The sequence below is a fragment of the Doryrhamphus excisus genome, linkage group LG8, assembly GCF_037039965.1.
Source record: "Doryrhamphus excisus strain RoL-2023G ecotype Guam linkage group LG8, RoL_Dexc_Guam_v1.1, whole genome shotgun sequence".
Lineage (NCBI taxonomy): Eukaryota > Metazoa > Chordata > Actinopteri > Syngnathiformes > Syngnathidae > Doryrhamphus > Doryrhamphus excisus.
The window spans coordinates 1873528-1895860 of record NC_136364.1 but is presented as its reverse complement, the minus strand read 5'-3'; the positions used below and the strand labels follow the sequence as shown (position 1 = coordinate 1895860).

The 22333-nt window shown below is 42.7% G+C and overlaps 1 protein-coding gene across 3 annotated transcripts in view; it reads left to right on the top strand.

Moving 5' to 3' along the window:
- The window catches only part of LOC131134954 (alpha-2-macroglobulin-like protein 1), a 33074-nt gene that overhangs the window by 5343 nt on the left and 5398 nt on the right, over positions 1–22333 (top strand). The window contains exons 4-26 of one of the 3 annotated variants that reach the window (XM_058080698.2): positions 1140–1192; positions 2507–2527; positions 4783–4951; positions 5020–5104; positions 6110–6230; positions 6344–6458; positions 6534–6643; positions 7841–7996; positions 8529–8762; positions 8896–8959; positions 9413–9558; positions 9632–9781; positions 11725–11925; positions 13049–13133; positions 13282–13405; positions 13513–13738; positions 14771–14897; positions 15447–15568; positions 16785–16836; positions 18800–18883; positions 18946–19122; positions 19197–19278; positions 21574–21730. In XM_058080698.2, coding sequence (XP_057936681.2) covers positions 1140–1192; positions 2507–2527; positions 4783–4951; positions 5020–5104; positions 6110–6230; positions 6344–6458; positions 6534–6643; positions 7841–7996; positions 8529–8762; positions 8896–8959; positions 9413–9558; positions 9632–9781; positions 11725–11925; positions 13049–13133; positions 13282–13405; positions 13513–13738; positions 14771–14897; positions 15447–15568; positions 16785–16836; positions 18800–18883; positions 18946–19122; positions 19197–19278; positions 21574–21730 — 2861 coding nt within the window. Of the gene's footprint in view, positions 1–1139; positions 1193–2506; positions 2528–4782; positions 4952–5019; positions 5105–6109; positions 6231–6343; positions 6459–6533; positions 6644–7840; positions 7997–8528; positions 8763–8895; positions 8960–9412; positions 9559–9631; positions 9782–11724; positions 11926–13048; positions 13134–13260; positions 13406–13512; positions 13739–14770; positions 14898–15446; positions 15569–16784; positions 16837–18799; positions 18884–18945; positions 19123–19196; positions 19279–21573; positions 21731–22333 lie in introns of all 3 variants that reach the window. The other 2 variants (XM_058080697.2, XM_058080695.2) reach the window with 2 other exon arrangements.

The window sequence follows — 22333 nt, the reverse complement described above, 5'->3', positions numbered from 1 at the left end:
ATACTATTTTCATTTCCCGGCAAATTTCTAGTCTTTTATGATATAATTAGCTCTGTTAGTACGATACATGGTTATTATGATAATCCGGTTACTACGATGCCCTTTTCATCTCCCGCCAGCCAATTTGGTCTGCTTATATCGATACAAAAGCAGCTTAAATCAATCTTTGCTTAAGGATTTCAATACCAAAAAAGAACACGGCGAACGGCTGCTTCCAGTCAACTTTATTTTTCACACTTCCACCACCAGAGTGCAGCACACACAGCGGAAAACACCCGTCCCTCGCGCCTACCCCTCCGGGTGGCAACACCTTCCCTATCGATAGTTCCGGGGTGAATTATGTTCCGGGGTGAATTATGTCCCGGTAACCGGTAATCACTACAGCGTAAGTTTATTTTTATTTACTGTAGTACAAAATGTATTGTAGTACAAAAGCATGCTAGAAACGCAATCCATGAACTCAAGGAGAAAATTACATGCCATATCAAAGATCCGCCCACTTTTAATGCAGTTCGGCGCAAGATCGGATATATGGATAGTCCGGTTATATCGGTATTTTTTCCGACTCCCGAGAATATCGATATAACGAGACTTTACTGTAGTTGATATTTATATTTAACTTCATGACAACATGAATACCACCCAAATATGAGCTAGTATATTATAGTTATTTGATGAGGAACTCATGCATCCGATTTCAAAGCACAAGAAAAGAAAAGCCAACCATTTAGGAAATGAAGAGGAAGTTTACGCACACGGCCCTGATGCTGTGCACACATAAATACCATGGTATGACAAATTAATATACATATTAATCATGATGTGCTTTATATATCACTATATTAACAGTTATTATGGTACACATAATGTCATTGTATGGTTATATCACCTTGTACTTCGGTACAAGGTACATTATTAAAAAAAAACAACCTTAAACTGTATTAAGGAAAGCAGGAAGTGAACAAATGTAACAGTTATAAAAGTACCAGATGGAGAGGTAGGATCGAATAAACTTTGCTTCTTCCTACTCCTTTTGGACATGTGGAACTGTGAACTGATTATGTGATGAGTTATGTTATCAATGAGGCACCAATTATTTGTGTAGCTTTATTGTTATTTTAATGTTCTTTTCTTTCAAGTCCGCTTCCGAATAGTTTCCATGGATGCTGATTTCATCCCTGTGGATCGTCTGGTAAGTTTTTAAAGTTATTAAGTTATTTGTGGTGTGATTTCCATGCAGGAGGTGCAGTGCATGTCATGTTGTTGCGGAGAGAGGAAGGCTGTTTGTTGGTTTTACAAGCCAACGTGGGTGTTTTGAGTTCACAGTCTTTGACCCAAGCATCTGAATCAACACAGACTGTAGGCCTTTTGCATTAGTAGCCATGTTGGAATACCTGACACCAGTGAATCCCACTCACTTTGTGTATGAAGTCAAATCCATGACCGTTGTATTGTCAGTAGAAATGAATCGGCATGGGCTGGTTACTGCGTCCAGGGTCCAAACCTGCAGGTGGTCCCAAGCTTTTGGAGGGGAGTCTATACCACAGTATGAAAACGTCAGCCTCAAAACCATTACAATTTAGCATTGTAAGAGAAAGTGGAGGTTCACTAAGTGAAACACTTGTCATGTCCTGTTATTCGTCACAGTGGAAACTGGGCCTCCATGTGAAACCACTGGCATGTGTTGTGTTGCCATTCATGGATAGCACGGTGTTGTGAGCTGCCTCGTTGGCATCGACAGCGCTGTTGTCACTGTTGTCGTGGACATTTTAGGATCATTGGACATCGGGTCGACCAATGTGGAGATGTGATTCAGGAGGGGACTGAAGGCGAGGATGAGTGCTATAAAGCGTTTATTCTCCACTGAACAACAATCACATAACCCGGAAGTTTGTGGAAACTTGTGACCTGCTACTGTGAAATAATAACCTAACATTACAAGTTCATAAACCCTTCTTGGGTCACCTGATTGTGTTTGTTTCTTTTTGAAAATATTTGAGTTGAAGGATTAGCTACAGTAGACTGCAGTGAGAACTGCATTTTGTTTATTTAGAAATAATTCATGAGGTTTTGTGATTTATTTTTAGTAATACAGTATGTTCCACTTTAATTGTGTTATGGTTTACTTTTTTGACTTGACTTTTTTTTCTTTTTCAATAAAGATATTTAAAAATAAGACATTTTAGAGCTGTAATTAAAATGCACTGTTATTTTTGCCCAAGGTTATCAGAATCCGGCCCATGCCCAGACATGACTAGCCAGTCTTTCTGTTATATTTGTGAGCAAGGCCGAACAGATAGCCCAATCTTTCTGTGTAAAAAATGTAATCATGCCGTGCCACCACAAATAAATGAATGTATGAGAAACCCTGCAAAGAATGTAATCGTCCAATGAGTGTGCTTCTACACCACAGCGCCAAGGAACGTATATGCCATCATTTGGAATTTCTATTTGCTTTGATGTCTTTATCGGTGACTAATTGTTGTCTTTTTCTGCTCTTTTTCAGTACACCCTGGTAGAGCTGTTGGTAAGAGTCACATTTTCACTGAAATATTGTATAGTAGTTACGGCACCACAGCCGGCACTTGTTGGTCTTCCCCTGATCATGGCTACTTACAACTAGACTGCTTAGTGTGGGGGTGTCATTTGCTGGACACAGCTGTTGATATATTGCCCCGCAGTTCCTCTAATAATGTTGAAAAGCATATTAAAAAGGCGCTAAATAGGTTTGCGATGCGAACTACCAGAATATTCACTTATCAAGGACGGGGCTGGAACCAATTAACCATCCTAAACGAGGGATTACAGTCTATATACAAATATATACAGTGACCACGTCATCTCATTTATCTGTGTTTAATGAAATACAGTATAAATGTCACACATAGATTCTGCTCTGTCCTGGCTCCAATCATACCTCACCAATCGTCAACAGTTTGTGCACATAAATAGCTGCTCCTCCTCCATAGCCCCTTTACCTCAAGGTGTTCCCCAAGGTTCGGTGCTTGGTCCTCTTCTCTTCATCCTCTACATCCTTCCACTTGGCAATATCATCCGTCGACATGGCCTCAATTTCCACAGCTACGCCGATGATATTCAATTATACATTTCTACCACCTCCAACATCTACTCCACCCTCACCAACTGCTTAGCTGATATCAAAACTTGGATGGAACAACATTTTTTCAAACTTAATAGTGACAAAACAGATATTATCATCATCGGTCCCAAAAACACCACAGCGCCCACCCATAATTTCCATCTTCAATTTGACAGCGCCACCCTGACTCCATCCCCGCCCCACCCTTTCATTTGAACCCCACATCAAACAGTTAACCCGGACTGCATTCTTCCATCTTAAGAACATAGCCCGACTCCGTCCATCACTTACATTCTCTGCCGCTGAATCTCTGATCCATGCATTCATCACCTCCAGAATCGACTACTGCAACAGCATTCTCTACGGTACACCGTCCAAAACCCTCGACAAACTACAGTATATTCAGAACTCCGCTGCCCGCCTCCTCACCTCCACCCGCTCCCGTGAACACATTACCCCTGTCCTCCAAAACCTCCACTGGCTTCCCGTCCCCCAACGCATTCACTTCAAAATTCTTCTCATCACCTACAAAGCCCTCCATGATCTGACCCCCCCATATCTCACAGACCTGCTCCATCCACACAATCCCCCGCGTCCCCTTCGCTCCTCAGACTCAAACCTCCTGGCACTCCCCTGTAAGACCAAGCTCCGAACCTGGGGTGACAGAGCCTTCTCTATCGCTGCCCCCACCCTCTGGAACTCCGTGCTTGCCCTGACCTTCCCACCTTCAAAAAAGAACTAAAAACTCACCTCTTTAAATCTGGTTTTAATGTCTAACTTTTTATATCTGACTGCTGACTGCTGCTTTTACTCATGTTTTAACTGTGTTTAACCAATCAATGTTGTATTTTGGTTTCTATTCCGTTTACTTGCTTTATTCAACTTCATTCTGTAAAGTGTCTTTGAGTATTTTGAAAAGCGCTATACAAATAAAATGTATTATTATTATTATTATAAATAATGAAGATGAATTAATTTGAAAACTATGATTAATCTGATTACTGACTAATCATTTGACAGCTCTAGTAATGACCTAACTAATGTGAATGTTTATGTAATGGTTAATGCTCCTGTGTAATATTTGTAATTGTTTACCCAAAAACCCAGTATATTATTGTTTACTTGCATTCTTGAACCGAAGAAAATATTTTTGCATGCAGTTATAAAGGCCATAAAAAGTATTTTATCATATGTTATTATGATATGCGATTTGTGGTTTCAGTTGATTAGTCAAATAACATTTTTAGTTTGACTCAAAAAATGCATGAGAGGTAATGTAATAAACCTTTTAAAGTAAAACCGCAATCACATTTAGCCTTTTCTGTGTCACGCTCCAAAACATGTGACAGGACACCAGTCTGTACTGACTGGGAAAGAAGAACCAGCATCGGGACCTTCCACGTTGTTAATGCATTAAGTTTGATAGGCCTAGTTTGTACTGTGATCAGAATACAGTATTACTGTACAATATTATGTTAACATGAATGTACCTGTTACAGCACGTACATAAAACTTTTTGAGACGGATTATTAGTGGTGCCTTGTTAGCTCCGTCATGCTAATTGTTGCTCTCTTTAGAAGGCACAGAAAAGGTAAAGACGTGTGTTCATGTCTCACATAAGGATTGGGTTTTCGTGTTTTCAATCAGTATCAATGTCAGCAGCACACGTGTCTTTTATGTAGGATCCCAATTCCAATCGCATTTCCCAGTGGTTGGATAAATTTGTTGCCGCCGGCATCCTTGATCTTTCCCATCCCATGATTCCCGAGGCCACCCCAGGACGCTACACTGTCATGGCCACCACCGACAAAGGAGAGAAAATCTCACACAGCTTTGACATCAAGGAATACGGTCTGCCACCAAACTCATTCACATAAACATCTCATTTGTTTCACAAAAACTTTCGCTTTTTCTTGAAGTTTTGCCCAAATATGAGGTCAAGGTTCACCTTCCAAGTGTGATTACCATCCTGGACCAGGAAGCCACTTTGAAGATTTGTGGGAAGTGAGTGTTCTCAGTGTCACTCTTACATGCACACACGCACAAGCAGCACACAGCCAACTGGATTGCAATCGCTCCTCCAACGTTCCATTCAGTGGCGGTTCTTGCTGTGTGAGACATCTCACCGCTTCCTACCTCTGATAAACGACTCTAAAATAATCCACAAAGTCAAAGAAAAACGTTTGAAGAATGCAATCATTCCACCACGTGAATACACATTGTATTCATAACTCCACAACATTGAGTCACCAATGTTTGTTTGCCAAACCAGTGAGTCTTATGCAAGTATTACTGTACTATTGCGTACTGTATACTGTACATATTGGTAGTATTGTGTACACAAAGTATTGTGTGATTTGGTGTTTGGTGTGTGATCCAAGATGACTGGAAAAACAAGCAAAGTTGGGGGTATCATCCACATATTTTATTCATACCACAAGATTTAACCTACCAACACTCACCATAATACATACCTAAAATCGGGTTTCACTAAGTTAAAGTGAGCTGTTTGTTGTTTTGGTGACCCCCCAGCGGCTGCAATAATTCTTTGGGTTGAGCTTTTTGTGACGCAGTTAGCACACAAATTGAGAGAGACAGAGCATACCGGACACTGTTTGTTATGCAATGCTTTGTAATACCTTGGATGCTGTCTGTAAGTAATGTGCAAACACATGTTTTTCTACATACCGGGACGCGTCCAGGCGTCATGTCACGTTTAAATGTTTCTTCTTCCACATAATTCGGACAGAATGTGACAGAAGTGTGACTTATTTTATGTTGTGTATCTTTAGTCTGTGTCCTTGTTGGTCTAAACATCGCCCCCCTCCCTCTGTCTTGGTCTTCTTCTGTGTATTTAATGCTGTTACACTCCCAATAATAGTATAGATCCACCACAAAAAGTCCAGTGACACTTCCTGTATACGGATTTTTCACAGATGCCACCTACTCATCCTGCAAGTAAGAAATCATGTAAAGTAAAGAAAAGGATGTTTGTTGTCGTTGCTGCAGATACACTTATGGAAAAGCGGTCATTGGGTCAGTCAAGGCGGAGCTCTGTAGGAATGCCGTGCACTTTTTCTGGCATTCAATTTCCCAAAAGGAAAACCTCTGCAAGACATACATGCTGGCAGTGAGTATTCGACGGGAAATGTCTGTGTTTCCATCGAGTGGAGTTTTATGGGGGTCATATTGGTTGCAGTTTGACCTTGAAGCTGAAGCTTGGCTGCTTTGCTCATCTTCCAGACAGACGCCAGTGGCTGTGCTTCACAAACGGTCGACCTCAGCCACTTTGCCCTCAACAACACCAACTATGAAGACACGTTTACGGTTGATGCTGAGATGGAAGAGCACGGCACGGGTAGGCTGCTGTATGACTTGAAGACTGATGGATGTACGTTCCATGATTAAAATCTTGATCTTCTTTTGCATTTAGGAGTGATTCTGAAAAGCAGCGGGAAAACAAGCTTCAGCAGTCTTATAAGAACGGTCACGTTTGAAGATGTACCAGAAGCGTACAAGCCAGGCATCCCGTTTGAGGGAAAGGTTAGTTGATATCCACAATATTTCCAGGCAACAAGGCTAAAAGCTTGCCATATTGTGACATTTTGTTGTCACATGCAGATAAAAAGTACGACTTGTATGATGCATGACTGTCTTCTTAATTGTACGTCTTGTTGAAGAAGTGTTGGAGGCACTCCATAATATTCAAGCACTTAGGGTGGGGGGCGTGCTGATCAGGGTTTTACACTGCCGATACCGATCATCCATGAGTGAAATTGGTTGATCCTGATATCAGTCGCACGGATTAACTATAAATGTTTGAATTTCTTTACGATGCCTTATTAGGTGGTAGGATTTCAAAGGGGCCAAAAAGATAAAGGTCATTATTAGGGGTGCACAGTAATTATTGGGCCATATTGGGTAATTCTGACATGAATAAATCAAGTTAAAATGTATTTTCACCTGGTGACATTAGGATTAGATATCATCCTCCATATTTTTTATTCCACTCTGATATTGGCATCCTTCCCTTTCCATACATTACAATTGAAAAGACTTAATTTGAGCTTGACTCAGGATGGCTATGGTTTAAGTCAGCATATTCATTTCATAGCCAATAGAAGGGGAAAGTTGACCAATCATGATAAAGTAGTATCTGTCCATAGCTTTGTTTAACATTGATGTCTGTTAGAAGTAGAACCTTTTCTAACATTGTCTTATTGTTGTATGAGCAACATGTGCTTGGTTTTGGAAATATCACCTACTTTGGATGCGTGTGCATGTGTTGCTGTGTTTGGGCGCAAATTGTTTTTCATTTTTATTCACATACCCCCATAGTAGTTGACGTACCCTACTTTGGGAACCACTACATAACACCTTGCTGGGTTACGTCAAGTGGCTCCCTCTTCTCTCTACTCTGGAGATGATATCTCAGGGTTTCTAATCTAGCAACCTCCATGGGTTGGTTTGGTGGTACAAAGGTGGAAGTTCCCAAGGCAGAACGACAGCCAACAAAAAGGAAATAAAAAAAAGGCAATGTAATTTTATAGACTGTTTTGGATTCTCATGGCCATACAGAACACCTTTCCAGCTCCATACGAGACACGTAGTTTTATTTCTACGTATGGGACGGTTGGCAACCCGACATGTGACCTGCATGGCAGTCAACAGTCATGCTGTACTTGTCTACACGCGATGAAGTACAATTCAACATTTAGTCATCCTGTATCTTTTTCACAGGTGAAAATGACCGGTCCTGACAAAAAACCTGTGCCCAATGAACCTGTGTACCTTTACGGCCCAAATGCTTTCAACCTAACGCTCACCACAAACGTCAAAGGCGTGGCCTCCTTTTCCCTCAACACCTCCCTGTGGAAGAACATGGTCCATCTGAAGGTTTGTATAACCAGAGATATGGAGATACAGTAAATATATAAATATGTGTAAATATATAAATATGTGTTTAAATATTAAACACATTATATAAACTATGTGCCGCAAATGATGGGAGATCTCACTAGACTTACTTGGCATAGGCAACTGCTACCCCGATTGTAGCAAATTAGTTGAGAATTAATTGGTAGAGTGTTTGAATCCAGATGCAGAGTTGGTCGGTTCAATTCCTGATTTGAGCTCAAACTACCAACTTACTCTTAACTCTGTTTTAGCACATTTCCATAGCATTTCAGTCCAGCTTTGGCTTCCGAACGGCTCCTGTGTTCATTCTAAATTTAGATTCTTCTTCTTCTTCGTCCTAAGGAAACATAATACAGCATGTTTCCAACTTTATCTTGAAGTTGAGTTCCCTCTGTCAACAAATGTTACACAGGGCCGCTGGAAAAAGCAATTAGCAACACAATAGCATTTGTTCTTCCACTTTTCTCATCTGGTGTATTCTTTTCTGTACACGTTTGTGTTGTCCTAACAGGCCAAGTCCACACTTGCGGTAGAGCATCCATACATTGTTGACGTGCGTAACGCCGAGTACAGGACCGCTTACTGCGACGTTTCGGCCTTCTACTCCAAGAGCAACAGTTTTTTGAAGCTCATGCAGGTGAACGGCAAGATGTCCTGTGACAAAGATGCGACTGTACGAGCTCAGTACATCATTCAGGGACAGGAGCTTAGCAAGGGACAGGAGCTTCTCCACTTCTTTTATCTGGTGAGTTCACTTGCTGTCAGCATTTCCATGTCTTCAGTTACACTGTAAGGCCATGACAGTCTTTTTTTCTATGTCAATGTTAGGCTTCAGCCCTTCACGGGGAAAACACTCACCCTGTCTTTTCTTACTGTAGGTGGTGTCCAAAGGAGTAATTGTCCAACATGGCCGTCTCCCAGTGGCTGTTGAAGTGGATGCTGGTAATGTCATTTTATGACTATTTCCATACTATACCTCTATCTATTCTATCTCTATTCTTTATAATTACCAGTTGAACTGAAGGATATTTGCCCTTTGACCTGAAAAGGGGGAGTGGTGTTAATGGCTTGGTTCATGTACAGGCCCATAGTGCACGCACGCTAGTACGGCATCCACCATTGGTACCTACCTCAGTACCAAAGCTCACACTTTGGTACGTACTTTGGGATTAACCTGCCACTTCAGTACATTTTTAGGTTTTAAGCTCGTGCTTCGGTACGTAGCTTGGTATTAGGATCCCGCCCATATGCATACCTTGGTATTGAGCTCCTGTTTCAGTACGTAAATATACTTATGAATGCATGTACATTCCTTATTCCATTCTTTGAAAAACATAAAATACTTGTAGAGTATTTTTACTCACGTTTCTTCATTTCATGTTGCCCCTGCCACAGTCAACAAAGGGGAGTTGTCCATCCCTCTCCATCAAGTGAGCAGCCTGGCGCCTTTTGCTCAGGTTGTTGTTTATACCTTGTTGCCGGGCGGAGAAGCTGTGGCAGACAGCCTGGACTTTCCCATCCAGCTCTGTTTCAAGAACAAGGTTGTACACACTAATAAATGCGTGACATTTAAATACGACATCATGAGTAATCTTGCTACTGTCTGCTCTCCAGGTTTCTCTCAAGTTCTCCTCCCTCCAGGAGCTTCCAGCACAGAAGACCACACTAAAACTCCAGGCTCAGCCTGGCTCTTTGTGCTCCGTCAGAGCCATTGACCAGAGCGTGCTGCTGCTGCAGGCGGAGAAGGAACTTACAATCAGCTATGTAAGATCTTCATCCATCATCACCTACACCTGTACACCTACACCTGTATACCACCACACGAAGACACCAACACCTACACCTTTTGCACCACCACACGAAGACACCAACACCTACACCTGTACACTACCACACGAAGACACCAACACCTACACCTGTACACTACCACACGAAGACACCAACACCTACAACTGTACACCACCACACGAATACACCAACACCTCCAACTTTACACCACCATATGAAGACACCATCACCTCCACCTTTTGCACCACCACACGAAGACACCATCACCTCCACCTTTACACCATCACCTCCACCCTTTACACCACCACACGAAGACACCATCACCTCCACCTTTTGCACCACCACACGAAGACACCATCACCTCCACCTTTACACCACCACACGAAGACACCATCACCTCCACCTTTACACCACCACACGAAGACACCATCTCCTCCACTTTTTGCACCACCACACGAAGACACCATCTCCTCCACCTTTACACCACCACAAGAAGACACCATCACCTCCACCCTTGCACCACCACACGAAGACACCATCACCTCCACCCTTTGCACCACCACACGAAGACACCATCACCTCCACCCTTTATACCACCACACGAAGACACCATCACCTCCACCCTTTATACCACCACATGAAGACACCATCACCTCCACCTTTACACCACCACACGAAGACACCATCACCTCCACCCTTTACACCACCACACGAAGACACCATCACCTCCACCTTTACACCACCACACGAAGACACCATCACCTCCACCTTTACACCACCACACGAAGACACCATCACCTCCACCCTTTACACCACCACATGAAGACACCATCACCTCCACCTTTACACCACCACACGAAGACACCATCACCTCCACCTTTTGCACCACCGCACAAAGACACCATCACCTCCACTTTTTGCACCACCGCACGAAGACACCATCACCTCCACCTTTTGCACCACCACACGAAGACACCATCTCCTCCACCTTTTGCACCACCACACGAAGACACCATCTCCTCCACCTTTTGCACCACCACACGAAGACACCATCACCTCCATCTTTGCACCACCACACGAAGACACCATCACCTCCACCTTTACACCACCACACGAAGACACCATCACCTCCACCTTTACACCACCACACGAAGACACCATCACCTCCACCTTTTGTACCACAAGACTACCACAAGAGTGCAGTTAGAATGTTTGATATTTTTGTGCTTCAAATTCACCTAGACAGGTTGCTGCTTGCTAAAAACAATCTGGCCAGCTATGAGAATGAGACCTGATCTTTACTGATACTTTGAATAAACCAATAATTGTCCTTCCGATGGCATGCTGGCTCATTCAACTCTAGAGTGACTGGAGTACGACGTAAGTGCGCCTATAAATGAATAAATCGAAATGCGTGATTTTGGTCGGTAACCATGAGACTGTCGAGGGACTGTCTTGGTGGACACATCCCTGCATCACTGTGGACCATCATGGTGAAGAGAGAGCTGAGCCGGAGGGCAAAGCTCTCTTGAGAAGATGAAGAAAAAGATTCCTACAACCTGCTAAGCTAACTTCAGCTATGTCAAAGGCAAACTGTATACATCTTTAGTTCCTCCAGCTAGAAGACACAGCCTGGGCTGAGCAGAAAACACGAAGTAGAGCCAAGAAAATCTTTTTCAGGGATCAAGGAGGCTTGAAACCTTCTACAGTATGTTCTCTGATGGCAGGCTCACTGCATCAAATTTGAAAGGCCTTCATGAAACCCTTTTGTCCAAGATAACGCTAGACATTACCAGGATCATTGAGTACCTGGCAGGTATACAATGTATGTGTTTGTGCTGTCATTTGCAGCGAGTGATAGCGTTCTACAAAAAAGAAGAAGAACGTCTGGTGGAGCTTAAGTGTATGTTTTTGTGCAGGTGTACAACCAGCTGCCTCTGCAGAAACTCTCAGGATACTCTCATGAGGTTGAAGATGATGAGCCATATCCCTGCCTCCCTGAGCCCATGCCAGAGTCTGAACCTGACGTTTTGGATGATGATGCACCAGGTGGGCGAGACAAGCGCTCTGTTTTATTTGGACCGACCAATCAGAAGAATGACGTCTACAGCATCTTTAAAGTAAGACCGTGGCTACAGTCGGTTATCAACACTGTTGCGTATGTTGTCATGTTCTATGGCTTCTCCACACACAGTGGGGGGACACTTTGTCCCCTCAAAATAGCTCAACACAATGGGATCATGTGGGAATGTTGTTCCAGGTGCTTAACACAGGGCATCCACCCTTTTGTAACGTCCCTTGCCATCCATCCCCATTGGATGGACATGAAGGGAAGACACAGGATGGTCCAAAAGAGTCAGCTAATTCCTCTGGAAGAAGTCCTTTTGCAAGTGTTGAAAAAGCCAGTCATGACCAGGCCTTCAGTCGTAAGGGATGCCCCCTGCAACATCTTCACATAGCCGGCTGCCGTTTGACACCCCTGCACAAGCTTCATTGTTCCATTGAAGGATCATGACGACACCACCTCCACTGTGCTGTGTGGAAAACATCTCATGCTTGTCATGCCAGGAGCGTAGGAAGCCATCAGGACCATCAAGGGGAAATGAAACCTTCTTTCACGTTTCAACGTTTGGTGCTCCTGCAAATTCCAAAAGGGCATCGCCTTTGAAGACCTTTTTTTTTTTCTTAAAGGTCTTCTCTGGCAGATGGTTATTGGACTGCACTCAGCACCAGTAACAACCTTCATTTGGGCTTCAATCCACATTTTTGACAGCATTTTGGATTTGGATCAGCTGATGCTTCTTTGCATTCAACTGTTTGTTTCATCAGTCCCATTCTTCTTTTGGCATTTTGAAGCTCTACTCAGAACCTCCGTAAGACCCAACAGTGCCAAATTCTTACCATGTTTCAACTGATCTCAGTTTTTTGTCTTTTTGAAATACATTTTTTCCTTCATAATTTTGCAATCGCACTGGTCCTCATTCCAGTAACGGGTGGAAATGCAAACAATTGATGCCCAGGGATGAAGACACCTGATCCCCTGACTGTGAGACTCCTCAGCCAAAATGATTATTTAATGAATCATTTATTATTGATATCCTAATGAAATATGAATGAAATTGTAGTCATGTGCCCTAATAATGTAATGTTGGTAGAAACATCGCTTCTGCTGCTATCTAGTTGTGTTCCTTTTGAAGAATGCTTTGTGACTTGCTGATCAATGTCTTTTTTTTTTTCTTTCAGGAAATTGGAGTGAAACTGGTGACAAATTCGGATGTGAAAAAACCTGTTAACTGTCTTCGAAGAGGATTTGCATATTATTATGACGGTATGTTTCCCTCTCATATTGTCATTTCTTTGCCCTTGCACCCAATGGAAGGTATCATAACGGTTTATTTACTCTTTGAGATGAAAAAGGAAGCTGACAAAAAAGTGTGTACTGGTGTCCCTAAAAGGTATGCTTCCTGCTGCAGAAGATGTCTTAGATGCTCCTGTTTCCATGGCCTTTAACGTGATGCCTGTGTTGAAAAAGGAGGAGAAGAAGGAGACCATTAGGTCATTCTTCCCAGAGACCTGGATCTGGGACCTTGTTGCTGTTGGGTAAATATGTGATAAATCTTTCTTTATGTGTCTTATTCACTAGCACAGATCTCTATTGACTTTTGTATCCATGTTTTTGAGCTTCTGTCCATTTGCCTCCTGTGCAGAGACACGGGCTCTGTCAATGTGGAGAAGACGGTACCGGACACCATCACCAAGTGGGCCGCTGGAGCTTTCTGTGTGTCTTCTGTGGGCTTCGGCGTGTCGGCCAACACCGCACTGACGGCCTTCCAGCCCTTCTTTGTCAGTCTCACGCTGCCCTACTCTGTCATCCGAGGAGAAGTGTTTACTCTCAAAGCAACTGTCTTCAACTACCTCTCCAAATGCATCATGGTAACTAATGCTGCTGTTGCAGCCACACTATGTTACACCTTTTACAAAATGGATTCACATTGGTTGTTTAAAGAGACAGTGACGTGCAAGAGGAGTGCTGGTGTTGTAATTTCATATTTTGTTACGCTTACCGTGTTATAAGGTGAGGTACAGAAAGACCAACTGTATGTTGCTGGTGAGGGAAATAATTTTCCCATCCTTGGCAGCAAAGTGGAGGCTGCCGTAATGTGACTCCAAATTAGTGAAAAAACATGGTATCGGCCGATTAGCTCAGCAAAGACCACGTCACCATTGCAGACAGTCCTGGTTTAGTTCTGGTCTGGCCACAGCCATCCTCCACAGGACAAATGGGCAGACTGGGAAACAGGACTGGGAAAGATTTGGCATCTCCAAGTCTGAGCCCACGACTGCCATAAATGGAAGGACTAATGTGGACGTGCCACCCCAACCCCAGCAGATGTCTTACATTAGTGTAAGCATCATATAGTAGTTACCATAGTAACACTGATACAAGGTCCAGTGCTTTTAAATGCTATACTATTATAGATGAATGGCAGTCTGAACACTGACTACATATTTTATGATTTAGTGAAATATCTGTACCAACATACTGTACATATCTAACATGAACCATGCCTATGATGTCTAAAATAGAACACTATTAGGAATGTAAAGGTGACTGTAGGGGTGTTATTTCATGTTGAGAGAGCTCTAATAATGTTTAGAAGGTGCTAAACAGGTTTGCTATGCTTTTACCAAAATCCACCATTTATACATAAAGACGACTATGTGCCTGAAGGTCTGTCAAGGTCTAGTCTGGAAGGAACTGTCCGCCATAAACACGTAAACATGCTTCCTGTAGTCTTCATTCCGAGTGAATGTGACCTGTGTTTAGTTTTTGTTGACAAGTCATCACCGATTCAGAAGCAAAGTTGCCCAATGATGCATGTCATCATTCCCAGTTTGTACTGGTTCTGTTTGACATGTGTTCTACTGGGTCATACATGATTATACTGCTTTATGTGTTTTCAGGTGAAAGTGACACTGGCTGATTCAGAGCAGTACGCCTTCAGGAAGTGTGATGGCTGCCAATACAGTATGTGTCTGTGCGGTGATGAGAGCAGAACTTTCTCTTGGATTGTCACTCCAAGCGCCCTTGGTAATCATCAGTTCATCTCTCTGTTACAACATCTCACATTATTGTGCGTATGCTGCAAAGTGGCCATAGATAGGACCAACAAGTGGAGTGGATAATGGATAACGGGTTGGTAGGCAGCAGTAGCTGGCCTGGAAAAGGAGTCTCTGTCTCAGTCGGGATGAGGACGAGGCTGTGATGAATGTCAGATTGTGCTGCTCAGACTCCCTTGGAGGCGTGCTGACAATCACTTGTACTAACATGTCAGGTAGCATCACTGATGAAACACTTGGAAACCTCTCCCTCAGGGGCTGATCTGTACGTTGCCTCTGTGAGAACAATTTTGGATGTGAAGGAGCGGAGGGGGTGGGTGATGGAGGTATGAGGAGAGCGTGTCTTATAAGGCAACAAATGGGGATTAATGACGGCCAATAGGACGGGAATCTGTCCAACATGGAGGAGGGGGGATAAAGCCTAAGAATAAATTGGCTTAGAAAGCAGCGAATGCTGAATTTGATGAAGCTGATCAATATTCCCCTTGCTGTCCGAATAAGACTGTTTGTTTGCACACAGGTAAGGTCGGTGTGAAGGTCAGCGCCGAGGCTGTGAAGACCGACAAGATGTGTGGAAATGAGGTGGCGGCTTTGCCCGACGTGGGCCGTGTTGACACCGTGGTCCGCACCCTGCTGGTGGAGGTCAGCACCCGTCAGAAGCAACACGGCAATGTAGACCTGATCATTACGTGCTGTAATCAATACTCGGTCTGCAACATACTTTACTGTACACTTCATTTGGATGGGGTCTCAACTCAAATATCATACAGGCTTACATGCACTGTCTTTGACTCCTTCCCTTTTTTCTTTTTCCATGTTTGTCACACTTCAATGTTTCACCTCTTCAAACACATATAGTGTAATGTAAATATAACCTGACACAAAATGCAGCTTTTTAATGAAACATTTCATGAACTCATCCAATCTCAGCCATTCATAAGCTGTCCCTTTTGGGTACCAGGCATTTAAGATCGGATCTTTCAAGGCACCCAGAATATAGTGTTTTAGGGCTACACGAACATGACATACTATATCACAAGAAAGCCTCGACGCTCATCTTTCACCAGGAAAGAAAGTTTCTACCCTTTTCCTGTCTTTAGTAATGAGCAGTAGAAATATGCATTTCGAGCATAATTTTGACACAAATGTAGCCGTATGCAGTATAATATTTAGCCAAAATGTCTTAACAACTGTACCACAACATAAACACCAATAATGTTTGTTTTACATGCTCATATTTAATAAACCAATATAACACCATCAGCTATTATAATGTACGCATTCAAATGTCCCTTCAATGCGGAACCTTTTACACGCCAACCTTTTGTTGCCTTATACATTTTCCACTTCCTGCTGGCTGTGGAGCGAGTCTAGCTTTGGATCTTTTGAATCCCCTAATAACAAAAGGTTTACTGTAAAAGTGCATGAAGTTCGGAGTGGTGTTGGCATTGACTAATATTTACATTTGGTTGATGATCTGAAACATTGACATGTGACATTTGTGTCTGACGTGAGCTCACTGTGAAGGTCCTGGGGCAGATTCCATTGACACAGCAACACCATAGAAGCTGAAATCTGATTGGACAAACACATCTGTTGGTACACATACATACATACATACATGAGCGATTGCTCCTCCGCATGTGATATGCAAACATAAATGTCATGGGGTCATGTCAATAAGATCATACTGTTACTTCATAACAATAACAACGTGTAGACATTATCATGGTGGTCTGCTGCTATATGTCAAAATACAACTGAAATGACATGAACGTTGGTGCAACTCGTGTTAGCCTGCTTTGTTCTCATTGCTGGTGATCCAGTGTAACCTTTTCATGGTGGGTTTGTCATTCAGGCTGAAGGAACGCCTCAGTCCGTGGCTCACAACAGACTCCTCTGTCCTGCAGGTGAGCTTTGGCAGCATCTCATCTTTCCTAGATGTTTGATATGGTAGGCACCGCTACCCCAGGTGATGTTCTATCTCCATTTTATAACCCTTGAAGACAAAGCTAAAGTGTTGAAATGACGCCTGATTGGCACCTTTGAAAGTTGCGACGAGATTGGGTATAAAATGTTACCTGTCTTCTACTGCTGATTACTAAAGAACAGAAAAAGGTAGATGAAAGATGAGTCTAGGTTCATGTTTGTATCGCCAGAGAACACAATATTCAGTAAAAATCCTGAAAAATGTCTGGTAGTGAAGAGGTTGTCTTTTGGTTGACTGGGATGATGATTGAATTAATTCATTGCCTATATGACCCACGATGGTAGGTGAAGTAGGATTTCTTATTCACTCATGGAATATTTTGCTTCAGAGAGTAGAAAACCTGTTTGACTTTCTAAATACGACTTCCAACATTATTAGAGCCCTCTCAACATAAAATAGCACCCCTATAGTCACCCTTAAACTCCTTTTACCCAATGTAGGAGACATCAGAAGAGAAAGTAAGCCAGTTGGTTGCTCTGTCTTCCCCAGAAGTGCAGAGGGAGTGGGGGCCAGGAGTGACCTCATCCAGGGTGTACTGATTGTACTTGTTGATACCAATGCACAGACATGATGTCTGTTGGCCAATGATATCGCATTTAAGAGTTAAGGCAAACTGTCATGGTGTCTAGTTTGTGATCACATCAGATTGATATCAGATTGAAGGTTTTGTATCAAAACACGGTGCCATGACATTTAGTTTGTGATTATATCAAATTGGTATCACATTGATATCAGATTGAGGGTTCTTGTATCAAAGCACAATGTCCTGATGTGTAATATGTGATTGATATCAGATTGATATCATGTTAATATCAGATTTTTGTATCAAACCATGGTACCATGATGTGTAGTATGTAACTGATAACACAATGATATCCAATCCAAAGGTTTTGGTATCCAAGGACAGTACAATGCTGTGTGATACTGTATGTGAGTGATATCATATTGATATCCGATTGAAGGTTTTGGTATCCAAGGACAGTACAATGCTGTGTGATACTGTATGTGAGTGATATCATATTGATATCCGATTGAAGGTTTTGGTATCCAAGGACAGTACCATGCTGTGTGATACTGTATGTGAGTGATATCATATTGATATCCGGTTGAAGGTTTTGGTATCCAAGGACAGTACAATGCTGTGTGATACTGTATGTGAGTGATATCATATTGATATCCGATTGAAGGTTTTGGTATCCAAGGACAGTACCATGCTGTGTGATACTGTATGTGAGTGATATCATATTGATATCCGATTGAAGGTTTTGGTATCCAAGGACAGTACAATGCTGTGTGATACTGTATGTGAGTGATATCATATTGATATCCGATTGAAGGTTTTGGTATCCAAGGACAGTACCATGCAGCGTGATACTGTATGTGAGTGATATCAGATTGATATCCGATTGAAGGTTTTGGTATCCAAGGACAGTACCATGCAGGGTGATACTGTATATGATTGATATCAGATTGATATCATGTTAATATCAGATTTTTGTATCAAACCATGGTACCATGATGTGTAGTATGTAACTGATAAGTCATTGATATCCAATCCAAAGGTTTTGGTATCCAAGGACAGTACAATGCTGTGTGATACTGTATGTGAGTGATATCATATTGATATCCGATTGAAGGTTTTGGTATCCAAGGACAGTACCATGCAGGGTGACACTGTATGTGAGTGATATCAGATGGATATCCGATTGAAGGTTTTGGTATCCAAGGACAGTACCATGCAGGGTGATACTGTATGTGAGTGATATCATATTGATATCCGGTTGAAGGTTTTGGTATCCAAGGACAGTACCATGCTGTGTGATACTGTATATGAGCGATATCAGATTGTATTGTCTGTGGTGATTCTGTGGTGTTGTTGCCAGATGGACCAGTGGAGAAGCACATCTCTCTTCTGATGCCTGAGATGTTTGTGGCGGGATCGGCCCGGGCCACGGTGTCTGTGTTGGGTAAGTAAGACCTGATGATGATGATGATGATGATCCAAGTTGACATTTGGCTACGCGTGAAGGTGACCTGATGGGCCGAGCCATTAAGAACCTGGACCAGCTCTTGGCCATGCTGTACGGCTGCGGGGAGCAGAACATGGTGCTCTTTGCTCCCAACATCTTCATCCTCAACTACCTGAAGAGCACGGGACAGCTGACTGCCGAGATCCAGGACAGAGCCACACGCTTCCTGGAGAGCGGTGAGTCTCATTCCCCAGCAGACGTACGGTATCATCCTCACATATTGATATCATTTCTTCTTGTACGTGCTCAGGATACCAGAGGGAACTCACCTACAAGCATGACGACGGTTCCTACAGCGCCTTCGGGAAGAGCGACGAGTCTGGAAACACCTGGTCTGTAACAACATTAACATCTGTCTCACTATTTAGCATGTCCCTGCTATTTACGATGATCTATCACTAGCTAGCTCAGTATTTAGCACATGTCCCCGCTATCTATGATGATCTATCAGTAGCTCACTATTTAGCATGTCCCCGCTATCTATGATGATCTATCAGTAGCTCACTATTTAGCATGTCCCTGCTATCTATGAGGATCTATCAGTAGCTCACTATTTAGCATGTCCCTGCTATCTATGAGGATCTATCAGTAGCTCACTATTTAGCATGTCCCTGCTATCTATGATGATCTATCAGTAGCTCACTATTTAGCATGTCCCTGCTATCTATGATGAGCTATCACTAGCTCACTATTTAGCATGTCCCCGCTATCTATGATGATCTATCAGTAGCTCACTATTTAGCATGTCCCCGCTATCTATGATGATCTATCAGTAGCTCACTATTTAGCATGTCCCTGCTATCTATGATGATCTATCACTAGCTAGCTCAGTATTTAGCACATGCCCCCGCTATCTATGATGATCTATCAGTAGCTCACTATTTAGCATGTCCCTGCTATCTATGATGATCTATCAGTAGCTCACTATTTAGCATGTCCCTGCTATCTATGATGATCTAGCACTAGCTAGCTCAGTATTTAGCACATGCCCCCGCTATCTATGATGATCTATCAGTAGCTCACTATTTAGCATGTCCCTGCTATCTATGATGATCTATCAGTAGCTCACTATTTAGCATGTCCCTGCTATCTATGTCGATCTATCAGTAGCTCACTATTTAGCATGTCCCCGCTATCTATGATGATCTATCAGTAGCTCACTATTTAGCATGTCCCCGCTATCTATGGTGATCTATCAGTAGCTCACTATTTAGCATGTCCCCGCTATCTATGATGATCTATCGCTAGCTCACTATTTAGCATATCACTGCTATCTATGATGATGTATCAGTAGCTCACTATTTAGCATGTCCCTGCTATCTATGATGATCTATCAGTAGCTCACTATTTAGCACATGTCCCCGCTATCTATGTCAATCTATCAGTAGCTCACTATTTAGCACAAATCCCTGCTATCTATGATGATCTATCGCTAGCTCACTATTTAGCATGTCCCTGCTATCTATGATGATCTATCAGTAGCTCACTATTTAGCATGTCCCCGCTATCTATGATGATCTATCAGTAGCTCACTATTTAGCATGTCCCTGCTATCTATGATGATCTATCAGTAGCTCACTATTTAGCATGTCCCTGCTATCTATGATGATCTATCAGTAGCTCACTTTTTAGCATGTCCCCGCTATCTATGATGATCTATCAGTAGCTCACTTTTTAGCATGTCCCCGCTATCTATGATGGTCTATCAGTATCTCACTATTTAGCATGTCCCTGCTATCTATGATGGTCTATCAGTAGCTCACTATTTAGCATGTCCCTGCTATCTATGATGGTCTATCAGTATCTCACTATTTAGCATGTCCCTGCTATCTATGATGGTCTATCAGTAGCTCACTATTTAGCATGTTCATCATGTCTATACATATGTATCCATATATAAGTAGTAGTGTAAGCAGTGCAGTGTAAGTGTGTCCTGAGATGTTAGTGTAGTTGAGCTTGTCAAGAGCAGTGAAGAAGTTGTGAGATGATATTCCAGACATGGATGCATTATTGATTGAGCATGGCGTGTCCCAAAGTAGTGTATATAAATGGTGTGTTTGAGGTGTCACCAGAAATAGCAGGACTGATGATGCAAGATGTTTGAAGTACTGAGATGATGAGGCTTTATCTGCTGCAGGAGAACAAATGGCAGCGTCTCACACGATGTCTTTGTGTCCAGCAGAGGACATCCCAATGATGGACTTGATGAAAACGCTGCCAGCGAACCTTCCCGTTTGATTTCATGGCGGTGGAGCACAGTGCCTGGGGGCGGGGGGCAGTTTGGCTCTAGTTGCGGACGTCTGGGGGTGGATGTTTGTTGGAAAGTAGGACTCGTGTCCAATCACATGTCCACAGTTGCTGCATGATTCATGCTGGGATGAGTGGATGTATTGGTGATGGTGTTGGTGAACATCCTCACTCTCGCTGCCTTACCGTTTCGCTTTTGGCCCGATGGCCAGCATGCTGGACCCCACATGACCCCCCAGGGTGGTGTTGGAGCCCAGATCAGGGCTGTCACATTTGACGATGCATATCATTGATGCCATTGTCCTCACAGGCACACTAATTTGGATGTGTTTTTCTAAACTTGTGTGTGTGTGTGTGTGTGTGTGTGTGTGTGTGTATAGGCTGACCTCCTTTGTGATGAAGTCATTTGCCGGAGCAAGGCCGTACATCTTTGTAGATCCAAAGCACATAGATGATGCCAGGAGATGGCTGTCGTTAAGCCAGGGCCCCAGTGGCTGCATCCGGTCTGTGGGGAAGCTCTTCCACAACGAGATGAAGGTGACATACATCACATACATACATATATACATCACATATGTACGTATATACATACATCACATACATACATACATCACGTAGGTACATACATACATACATCACGTACATATGTACATACACACGTACACATGTACATACACACGTACATCACGTACATACGTCACGTACATACGTACATGCACACGTACATACATACGCAGTACATACATGCATACATACAGATATCACGTACACATATATACAGACATACTACATACATACGTACATACATACACACATCACATAACATACATGCATACATACATCACATGCATACGTACGTGCATACATACATCACATGCGTATGTACATACGTACATACATACATACAAACATACATTATGTACATACACACACACGTACGTACGTACATACATCACATACAGTGAAGAAAATAAGTATTTGAACACCCTGCTATTTTGCTATTTCTCCCACTTAGAAATCATGGAGGGGTCTGAAATTTTCATCGTAGGTGCATGTCCACTGTGAGAGAGATAAACTAAAAAGAAAAATCCAGAAATCACAATGCATTATTTTTTAACAATTTATTTGTGTGATACAGCT